We start from the raw sequence: 12134 nt of genomic DNA, 5'->3' as shown, positions 1-12134 counted from the left end.
CAATTAGCTAGTAATGTTAACATTACTTTAGCACAAGCCCAAATAGACTAGCTCGCTAAGCATAGAAGCATAGATCTAGCTAGCTATCCCAACAAGACACAGTGATAGACATCCCATGGCTAGAATAGCTACAGACTAACCAGAGACACAGTTTTTTGTGGTGTGGTGTTACCCATTTATCCAGGGTCAGACATAATGTTCCTTAGATATTTTGTGAAATCAGAGCCAAGAGCAGGAGGGCAACACAAGTCTGAAGTATAGATAGATAGATAGCTCGGGAAGTAACACATTAGTTGGTGTAAGAAAATATTTTTATTTAAGTTCACTAGCTTAATTATAGCTTTGTACATTTGTATCGCTAGCTACTAGAAACGAACAAGATCGTTAGCTATCAAAAGCTAATGTTAGCTGAGCTAACTGCCATCTTGAAAGCAGTCAGAAATAGCCTGTCATGACAATGAGTGTTTCCCATTAGCCGGAAAGTGCATACTCCTTAACTCCATTACCACCCTCCTCCACTCTGTGCTCCAGAAATATATATATATATATATATATATATATATATATATATATATATATACAGTGGGAGCAATAATTATTTGATCCCTTGCTGATTTTGTAGGTTTGCCCTCTTACAAAGAATGGAGCTGTGTAGAATTTTATTCATAGGTACATTTTAACATTGAGAGACAGAATATCACAAAATAATCCACAATCATATAAATTTAATAAATTTATTATTGTATTTTTGCATGAAATAAGTATTTGATCCCCTACCAATCAGCAATAATTCTGGCTCCCACAGACCAGTTAGTTTTCCATTAAGAAGCACTCCTAATCTCAACTCATTACCCAAAACACCTGTGTCAACTCGTTACATCGTTATGTAGCTGTATAAAAGACGATTCCAACATTTCCACCATGGCCAAGACAAAGGAGCTGTCTAAGGACATCAGGGACAAAATTGTAGACCTGCACAAGGCTGGGATGGGCTACAAGAAAATAAGCAAGCAGCTTGGTGAGAAGTTAACAACTGTTGGAGCAATTATTAGAAAATGGAAGAAGCACAAAGTCACCGCCAATCTCCCTCGGTCTGGGGCTCCACACAAGGTCTCCCCTTGTGGGATATCAATGATCATGAGAAAGGTCAGGGATCAGCCCAGTACTACACAGGAGGAGCTTGTTAATGACCTGAAGGCAGTTGGGAGCACAGTCACGGAGAGAACCATTAGTAACACACTACACCGTGAAGGATTAAAATCCTGCTGCGCGCGCAAGGTTCCTCTGCTGAAGAAGGCACATGTACAGGCCCGTCTGAAGTTTGCCAAAGAACACCTGGATGATCCAGAGGAGGCTTGGGAGAAGGTCATGTGGTCAGATGAGACCAAAATAGAGCACTGAAGATGGGTTGTGGATGGGTCTTCCAATATGACAATGACCCAAAACATATGGCCAAGGCAACAAAGGAGTGGCTCAAAAAGAAGCATATTAAGGTCCTCCAGACCTAAATTCCATCGAAAATCTGTGGAGGGAGCTGAAGCTTCGAGTTGCCAAGCGTCAGCCTCGGAACCTTAAGGATTTAGAGAGGATCTGCAAAGAGGAGTGGACCAAAATCCCTCCCAAGATCTGTGCAAACCTGGTGAAAAACTAAAACCAAATATCTGACCTCTGTGCTTGCCAACAAAGGTTTATTGTCCTATTGTTCTATGGATCAAAAACTTATTTCATGTGAAAATATGATATTAAATTTATAAAATTTCTATGATGTTGTTATTGTGGATTATTTTGTCGCTCAATGTTAAAATGTACCTATGATACAAATTCTGCACAGTTCCATTCTTTGTAAGTGGGCAAACCTACAAAATCAGCAAGGGATCAAATAATTATTGCTCCCACTGTATATATAAAACCCAGCATGATCAGTAATCTCAGTAATCTGTCATATTTTCCCCTAATAACTGACATATTGTTAGGTTTTGTGTTTTTGGTGTATTGCATTCTGTCCATGTGGTTAGCGTTTCCATATTTTTTTGTTACCTCTGTTCACACCGTAGCCACAATGTCAGTTTGTTTCACTTCATTCATTCATTTCACCTATTTCACTTCCTGATTGTTTCCCCACCTGATTCCCATTCTCTCTTGTTACCTGTGTTATTTAAAAACTTTTGTTTGTTCAGTTCCCTGCCAGATTGTTATGCCATACTCTTCAGCATTTTCTGATTGATACCTGTTAAGACCTGTTTTGTCCCTGACCTCCCAGTTTAGCTTATTCCGTCGATCTGATTCTGACCCGTAGTATTTTGACCCATTTCTGTTCTTTGACTTTTGTTTCAGGATTGTGTTTTTGTTGGATGAGCCTGTTTATTTTTGACCCTTTACCTGTGACCACTACTACTCTTTGGATTACCATTGATACATCTGTTTGCTGGAAATGTGACCTATTGCCTGGACTATCTATCACAAACTGCCGGATCCCTGCTGTATATGTTTGCTGGCTTTTGAACCTCACCTGTCTGACCTGCTATCTGGTAAAGATTTTTATTACAAAGAAACCTCTGTCTGAGTCTCGCATCTGGATCCCCTGTTCTGAGAGCCTGATAGATATGAAGCGCCATATGGCATAGGCTACGTTTCACTAATGTACAGAAATGTTTCTGAATCAGCGTTTGTGAGATGCAACCGACAATAGTCAGGAACATAAAACTGTTACAGTACATGGTGTTGAGATCGGACACATTGGGATTCTGGGATTAGCCTATGGAGCTGGTCAAACTGGTCAACCAGCACGTCAAAACGTAGCTCAAGGTGTCTTTTTCAGCAGGGGTTGATAGACGTCAAGAGGCACCATTTTGGCTCCATATGGCTCTGGCAATGTATAATCCGTATGTTCTGTGAGGCGCGTGGCTCGCAGTTGCGCAATGCCTTACATTACACTGGCTAACAGACAAGCTAACTTTTTACCATTCATTTTCAACGGGGCCTCGTTCTCAAAATATCAATTTTAATTACAACCGTAGCACATGAAAAGCCGATTTTAGGAAAAGGCACTAGTCCGTTGAAAAGTAGGACGTGTTCTAATTGGCTGAGAAACTGTAAGAAGAAGAGCAAAGATAACTCTTAGGAAAATGCTAATATTTTCTGGATTAATTGGAATAGCGCGTCTGCCTTGCCAAAAGATTTTTCATGTATATTGGTCCCAGAAGGGCAAAACGACGAGGCTGGCGATTTTCCTGTTTTGCATGCAAGTGTGGCTCGGACATAATCTAACACCGTGCCTCTGTTAATTCAAAAGTTCACGGCTGATTTCTAGCTGCCAAGATATTTCAATTCCCAGGTCGCAACCCAATCCAATTGTGTTTGGTTTTCCTTTAGTCTCAGTAGGTAGTTAGTTACAAACTGATGTGACTGATTTCCAGACCTCTCTCGCTCTCTGTACTAAGCTCTCGAAATTAAACGCATTTGCGCTTTCTCCAGCTGGATACAATATCCGTCAATGTTGTACGTAGCCTACATTACTTATTTTATTTATTAGACACATTGTAACGCATGCATTGTTTGGTGAACACTGCTTAGAAAATAAATATGCTCGCGAGTAGGGTAGATAGGCACAATTCACCCACAAGAGATAGTACTTTCGCTGTCAGTGCGTCCTACGAAAACGTCACTCATGGAAAAAAGAGCTCCGAGCAGCGCTCTGGCCATTCATTGGAGGCAGGGAATCAAAACTGAAGAACATGCTCTCAGAATCAGTTATAGCGGGCTGTTTGGTATAAGAGATGACAGCGCCATTGCACATTTGCGCTATTCCGGATTGTTTAAGAAGAGGATTGCTAAAGAAATGAGTGAAAGGAAACGGGTTCTGGTCGCTAATCATCATTCACGCAGTGTTGCCATTGGAAAGAGAAATCCAAGTGAAGATTATCTACTGATGAGTACAGACCTAACGGACGAGAGCTATGCCAATTATCACGGATATTGCTATGGGTGAGTGATATTATTTTGCACTGTTTTTTTCAGCGATACTTAAACGGACTTGTGTTATATAGATATTTTATTAGTCCTGTAAAAAATTAATCAACGTTATTGCCTATAAATACATAAAGAAAAAATCACTTTCTCTTAAGTGTTAACGTTGTACCTTTTTAATTTAATTAAAAATACATTTTAATAATCGTCTGGAAACGATTAATTCCTTTGGCGGAATGAACTTCTCGTACAAAAAATGTGATTTAAAATTGTTCAGACTTTTAGATTACATTTTTTAAATATATAACGTATTTGTATGGCACAATTTCGAAACAATTAAAATCACGTGCGATTACAGGTACCGTTATTTGTAATGGTTTACTCTAATAGGAATTAAAATGATAAAGCATGGTAATCTTGTAATCCTCTACAACTAAAGAACATTATGCCACTGAACCTGAATCTGTAGCTAAAAAATATTGCAGGTTTCCTAAGGATACTACAATGTATAGCTTGTCAGCTCTGATGGTAATCCTGCTGTAATGTTCCAAATGTCATAGCGTTGCAATTTCTGTATGGCAGGAAATCAAATTTGTTCAAGAATGAATACGTGACCATAAAGAGATGCATTAGGCCTACTCCAAATTGCAAATTCTAAATTTACACTGGACATTCAATGTCCTTCTCGACGGATTATCAGATTTGTTGTGGCTCAGCAGGTAAGAGCAGTTGTCTGGCAGTCGGAGGGTTGCTGGTTTGATCCCGCCCTGGACATGTGTTTAAGGGTGAAGTGAGCAAAACACTTTACCCCCAATTACTCTTGACTAGCTGGTTGGTGCCTTGCATGACAGCCAATTGCAATTAATATGTGTGTGAATGGGTGAATGAGAAGCATCAATAGTGCAGGTGCTATATAAATGCAGACCATCTACCATCCTATAAAATAATTCCTTTTTCTGAACTGAAATGATATAACTACATCAGGCTTAATCTGAGATTGCAGTTCCCCTCATTCATATTTTAAACAAAAAATATTGTTTTGTATTATTTTTGAACAGCACAATTAAACAACATACTGAAGATGTTATTCCTGATTTATTTGCAGTCTAAAATTACTATCATGATAAAGATAAATTATACTATGTATAGAAGGCATATAAAGATTAGCTAATTATATTTCTGTTTAAGACTCTGATGGTAGGAACCAATTCAAATTAGCCAGATCAAAGACCTATATTTTAGATTTATTTTTAATATTGAACTTAACCACTATCTATTCCTGAAGTGTCTTGAATTTGTATAGGTTTATCTAGGTTGGGCAAGATCAAAATGGGAGACCAAATACTCAATAATACTGTATAGCAAATTGCTCTGTTACAATTACATTTTTACACTGACAGAGTACATTTGACCTAGTATGGAATATAAATTGTTGCTAAATTAAAACTGGAGATTCCTACATTTCCACTTTCAACCATTTCAACTAGCACTCTTGATCAGGAATAACACACCCAGTTTGCTTCAATGGCTAAAGTATTTAAAGCTATTAGATGAAGGGACATTGCTGGAGCAGTATGTTGAGCTAGTTAAGAAAGGAACTGATGTATCATATCAGTTCTAGTTCTTCCACAACGTCTGGGCATTTGCCAGTTTTTTCAGTATTTTTGTTTTCTAGTGAAATCGTCTGCACGGTTTAAAACCCCACTCTCTACAGGCAATGGATGACTTTTAGTATGTGGAATACACAGTCAACTCGACACCGCAGATAACAATCTAAATGTTATGTTCAAACATATGGGAAAACTACATACTTTTATTTCAATTTGCACATGATTACATGTTTTTTAAAATCAGTAATCTGAAAACCATAGGTGTCAAAATTATTTCCATCCCAAACAATTATTACAAATAATATAATAAAAAGAAGGCAATAATATTTTGATTGGGAGTACTTCAGTTCTGTTCAAATACATAGCTGTGTATAAAAAAGTGAATGAAGTGCAAATATTTTTTAATAGCTTTTAGTTCAATATTTCAAATGTAGTGGAAACATTACACATTCAATTAAAAATGAAAGGATTAGCAAATTTTTATCAAGTCTGCATTATTCATTTATAGGAAGCAAAGAAAAGGAATATTAATCTGTTCAAAAAAAACTCTCTTCAAACATTTTCAAGATTACACTTCGCTTTTAATTACTGAACTAATATTTAGTTGCATAACCACTGTTTTTCATAACTTCTGCACATCTGCGTTGCATCGAGTCAACCAACTTCTGGCACCTAGAAACCGGTATTTCAGCCCAGGATGAACAAACTACATTCCACAGTTCCTGTGAATTTTGTGGTTTTGCTTCAGAAACTGCGTTTTTAATGTCACCCCACAAGTTTTCAATGGGGTTGAGGTCAGGGGATTGAGCTGGCCACTCCATTTCCTCAATCCTTTTTGTCTGGAACCAAGATGTTCCTTGCTTACTTTTGTGTTTGCGGTCGTTGTCTTGTTGAAACACCCATTTCAGGCATACGGCAACATAATCTCTTCAAGTATTTTGATGTATTCAAACTGATCCATGATCCCTGGTATACGAACCCAACACCGTAGTATGAAAAAACATCCCCGTACCATGATTTTTGCGGCACCATGCTTCACTGTCTTCACAGTGTACTGTGGCTTGAATTCAGTACCCAGGGGTCGTCTGACGTATTGTCAATGACCACTAGACCCGTAAAGAACAATTTTACTCTCATCAGACCACAGAATGTTATGCCATTTCTCTTTGGGCCAATCGATGTGTTCCTTGGCAAATTTTAACCGATTCTGCACATGCCCTTTTTTCAACAATGGTGCTTTACAGGGGCTTCTTGCTGATAGCTTAGCTTCCATCAAACGTCTTCTGACTGTAACGGCACTTACAGGTAATTGTAGATCATCTTTGATCTTTCTGGAGCTGATGAATGATGAGTGTTTGAATAGGTGAATGAGAAGCATCAATTATCCAGTGCTAGCCAACATCGCTACAACATGGCAATCAACAAAATAAAACAATATGCAAGTCTGAAACTCGTCATTTGGCCAACACAACAGTTTAGTCAAGTTACGTTAATGCAACAGTGAATAGCGGTGGGTTCAGCTCCGGTGCTGGTAAACTGACTTACCTTTCCGTATGAGTTTTCAAATGTATGTATGTTGAAATTTGACGTTTTGCTAGTTGCAATCATTTTGTTTGGCTCTATGAGCCTGAATTATATAAACTCAAAGGCCACAACATGCAGAACTGTAATCTTAGCGAGCTATGCTGCAAGAAATACAGTGTAGGGTGTTGCTATGGCAGGTGAATATACCTGAGTCCAAAATGATTTAAGGAAATACAAATTACAACTGAATGAACACACAAATAGGAAAACTAAATTCCTCCTACAAAGACTCAGACATGACAATTTTGAATACAGTAATAAATCTGGAAAATACCTGGCCAACCAAATCAAGCGAAGCAAAGAAAAAACAACGATTACAACGATTATGAACTCAGCAGGGAATATTGTGCAGACACCTGAGGAAATAAATAAGACTTCAAGATTTTTATACCAATCTGTATTCATCAATATGTAAACCAAGCCAAGAAGACAGTGACATAATCCAATATTGATTTACCACAATTTACTGAAGACCAAGCAAATGCACTTGAAAAACCGTTTACAATAACAGAATTCCACAATGCAGTAAAACTCATGCCTAACAATAAGTCACCAGGACCTGATGGCTTCAGTGCTGAGTTCTATAAACACTTTTGGAATGCTTTAGCCCCCATTTTCTACAGATTAACAGCTGACATCAAACAAAAATCCTAACTTCGCATACACTTCAATACTGCTACAATCTCTCTTTTACTAAAAACTGATAAAGGCCCCACCTCCCCATCAAGCTATGGCCCCTCCATCTCTCATGAACACAGACATGAAAATCATTAACAAAGCCCTAGCATCGCAAATTGAACAGTCACTGCATCTATAATCCACTCAGACCAAACTGGCTTTATGAAAGGAAGACACTCATCTAATAAGCTATGTAGACTGCTTAACTTAATTCATTACACATCTCACACAAACTCACCAATAGCTATAGTCTCACTGGATGCAGAAAAGGCATTCACATTATTTTCTACAAGTTTGGTTTTGGTGAATCATTTATTGACTGGGCACAAATTTTCTAAACATCACCAATGGCCATGATCACCACCAATGGACTAATATCACAATGCTTCACTTTGCACAGGGGTACTAGGCAAGGATGCCTGCTCTCGCCATCTTTATTCGCAATATTCATTAAACCATGTGGAGGAAATATTTCTCCTCTGTTCCTCCTCGTCCCTTTTAGGTGGGTGAAGTTGTCCGGCAGCAGTGATGTTGCCACATCCATGTGCCAAGTTTAAAATAAAACAGATTAATCTGGGGAATCTGTGTGCTCCGTGTAGGAAGCTTCAAGAGACCAGAGAATTCCAAAGTAACAGTAGTAGTAAAAACATTTCCCTTTTGAAGACGCACGCTACTAGGCCCGTAATCAGAAACCAGCGTCATGGCCTTTTAATCACGTGTTTAAAAGGCCATGACGCTGGTTTCTGATTACTTTGATAAAATGTAATTGTACTATGCAGCTCAATATGTTTGAACAGACACACAGTTTTAATCACTCATGTTGACTTTTTTTAACAGCATTAAAATGATTCTTTAAACATTATGACTTGTTTACATTATCATTGTAGTACTAAACAGCATTTCAATCAAACTTCATCATTATTCTAAAATAAAATCATTTTGATCAAACTTCAACAAGCACTTGCAGCAGCCGTCTATCAAAAATCAAACATCACAGGAATCCAAGCAAAAAAAAGCACCATATGATCAGCCTTTATGCAGACGACATTCTACTTTACCTACCAAATCCTTCTTCATTACTTGAGACCATCCGCTTCATGAACACTTTCTCTAAAATCTCAGACTACACTATCAACTGGTCTGAATCCACCATTCTCCCACTCAGCCCTGTTAGCTGGGAAGTGGCAGCTCAAGCATCACCCCTCTCTCTGCGCACTGGTAATATTACATATTTAAGAATCAATATTTCCTCTAGGAGTTAGTCCATCTCAACTTCAACCCACTTCTCAAAACAGTAGAGGACAACCTTCAATGTTGGATGAATCTACAGGGTGCAGGCTGTAACGTATTGGTTAAGGAACATGACCCGCAAGGTCAGTGGTTCGATCCCCAGTGTAGCCACAATAACATCTGCCCAGTCGTTGGGCCCTTAATCCTGCATTACTCCAGGGGAGGGATTGTCTCCTGCTTAGTCTAATCAACTGTAAGACCCTTTGGATAAAAGCGTCAGCAAAATTACATATAACTTAATGGGCAACATGGCTCAGGCAGTAAGAGCAGTCGTCTGGCAGTCGGTGGGTTGCTGGTTCGATCCCCCGCCCGGGCTGTGTCGAAGTGTCCCTGAGCAAGACACCTAACCCCCAAATGCTCCTGACGAGCTGGTCGGGGCCTTGCATGGCAGCCAATCGCCGTCAGCGTGTGAGTGTGTGTATGAATGGGTGAATGGAGAAGCATCAATTGTACAGCGCTTTGGATAAAGGCGCTATATAAATGCCTGCCATTTACCATTAATTCTCGATCATCTCAAGCCCCCTCCCTCCTGGTTCAAATCCCTAGACTCCATCACCTCAAAATTCTACTGGAAAAACAAGACACCTATAATTAAACTAGCCACTTTACAACTATCCAAAACCCAAGGAGGGAGGAGCACTAAACGTACTCTATTACTTCATTGCCCACCAACTCCAGCACATTCACAAATGGATCAATCCCAATCTATCTGACAACTCCTGGATAGACAAAGAACAATCATTATGTAAAGAAATCCATATTTCAGACTTACCATTCATAAGCCACTCCATCACACAACATCCATGTTTCAAAAACCTATAACTACAACTGACAGCCTGGTGGAAATTTCACTAACTAACACTAATCTCAGCAACCAAACACACTCCCATCCAGGAAAAATCCTGACTTCTCATGAACAGGAAACCATTCAATATTTCATTGTGGATTGGTAAAGGTATCACATACAGTGGTGTGAAAAAGTGTTTGCCCCCTTCCTGATTTCTTATTTTTTTTTGCATGTTTGTCACACTTAAATGTTTCAGATCAAACAAATTTAAATATTAGTCAAAGACAACACAAGTAAACACAAAATGCAGTTTTTAAATGAAGGTTTTTATTATTAAGGGAGAAAAAAAAATCCAAACCTACATGGCCCTGTGTGAAAAAGTGATTGCCCCCTAAACCTAATAACTGGTTGGGCCACCCTTAGCAGCAACAACTGCAATCAAGCGTTTGCAATAACTTGCAATGAGTCTCTTACAGCGCTGTAGAGGAATTTTGGCCTACTCATCTTTGCAGAATTGTTGTAATTCAGCCACATTGGAGGGTTTTCGAGCATGAACCACCTTTTTAAGGTCATGCCACAGCATCTCAATAGGATTCAGGTCAGGTCTTTGACTAGGCCACTCCAAAGTCTTCATTTTGTTTTTCTTCAGCCATTCAGAGGTGGACTTGCTGGTGTGTTTTGGATCATTGTCCTGCTGCAGAACCCAAGTTCGTTTCAGCTTGGTCACAAACAGATGGCCGCACATTCTCCTTCAGGATTTTTTGGTAGACAGCAGAATTCATGGTTCCATTTATCACAGCAAGTCTTCCAGGTCCAAAACAGCCCCAGACCATCACACTACCACCACCATATTTTACTGTTGGTATGATGTTCTTTTTCTGAAATGCGGTGTTACTTTTATGCCAGATATAATGGGACACACACCTTCCAAAAAGTTCAACTTTTGTCTCGTCAGACCACAGAGTATTTTCCCAAAAGTCTTGGGGATCATCAAGATGTTTTCTGGCAAAATTGAGACGAGCCTTAATGTTCTTTTTACTCAGCAGTGGTTTTCGTCTTGGAACTCTGCCATGCAGGCCATTTTTGCCCAGTCTCTTTCTTATGGTGGAGTCATGAACACTGACCTTAACTGAGACAAGTGAGGCCTGCAGTTTTTTGGATGTTGTTGTGGGGTCTTTTGTGACCTCTTGGATGAATCGTCGCTGCGCTCTTGGGGTAATTTTGGTAGGCCGGCCACTCCTGGGAAGGTTCACCACTGTTCCATGTTTTCGCCATTTGTGGATAATGGCTCTCACTGTGGTTCGCTGGAGTCCCAAAGCTTTAGAAATGGCTTTATAACCTTTTTCAGACTGATAGATCTCAATTACTTTCTTTCTCATTTGTTCCTGAATTTCTTTAGATCTCGGCATGATGTCTAGCTTTTGAGGATCATTTGGTCTACTTCACTTTGTCAGGCAGGTCCTATTTAAGTGATTTCTTGATTGAGAACAGGTGTGGCAGTAATCAGGCCTGGGTGTGGCTAGAGAAATTGAACTCAGGTTTGATAAACCACAGTTAAGTTCTGTTTTAACAGGGGGGCAATCACTTTTTCACACAGGGCCATGTAGGTTTGGATTTTTTTTCTCCCTTAATAATAAAAACCTTCATTTAAAAACTGCATTTTGTGTTTACTTGTGTTGTCTTTGACTAATATTTAAATTTGTTTGATGATCTGAAACATTTAAGTGTGACAAACATGCAAAACAATAAGAAATCACACCACTGTACCTCAAACATATCTTCCATATGCCAGGAAGAATTGGGAAAAATTCCAAAAGCGAGAATTGAAAGACTCTTAATTCAAAAGTAATCTTAGTTAAAAAAATTTAAGAAAGGTGCCATTTTTTAAGGTTGTACCATTTAGCGCTCAGGTTCACTTCTGTTCAGTTAAATATTAATTGTAAAAGGCTTTTTGACCTCGGGTGCCCAGATTTTTGCACATCACTCTAAGAAGTGATTATTCCTTCATGTATCACCCAATATGGATATAAGTATCAACTTAAAGGTGTCAGTCTGTATTTTAACCTCATATTCATTGTTTAATTTCAAATGCAATGTGCCAGAGTACAAAGCGAAAGACTTACCCTGCTGTGCAGGAACAATGCTGTTCCTTTATATCAAGGTTCTGACTTTCGCACTGTGGTGGGTAGGTTTTATGATTATTTATGATATATTATTTT

The 12134-nt window shown here is 38.9% G+C and overlaps 1 protein-coding gene across 1 annotated transcript in view; it reads left to right on the top strand.

Annotated features, from left to right (window-relative positions):
• Positions 1-3848: 3848 nt before the first annotated feature.
• trpc6a (transient receptor potential cation channel, subfamily C, member 6a) overlaps positions 3849-12134 on the top strand; it is a 78984-nt gene continuing 70698 nt past the window's right edge. Inside the window, exon 1 of the mRNA XM_061249399.1 lies at positions 3849-3984. Within this exon, the coding sequence (XP_061105383.1) occupies positions 3929-3984 (56 nt within the window). The 5' untranslated portion in view covers positions 3849-3928. The remainder of the gene's footprint in view (positions 3985-12134) is intronic.

The sequence above is a fragment of the Conger conger genome, chromosome 7 (genome assembly GCF_963514075.1).
Source record: "Conger conger chromosome 7, fConCon1.1, whole genome shotgun sequence".
Taxonomy (NCBI): Eukaryota; Metazoa; Chordata; class Actinopteri; order Anguilliformes; family Congridae; genus Conger; species Conger conger.
Note: the sequence above shows the minus strand (reverse complement) of the source record. Positions and strands in the feature narration are given on the sequence as shown.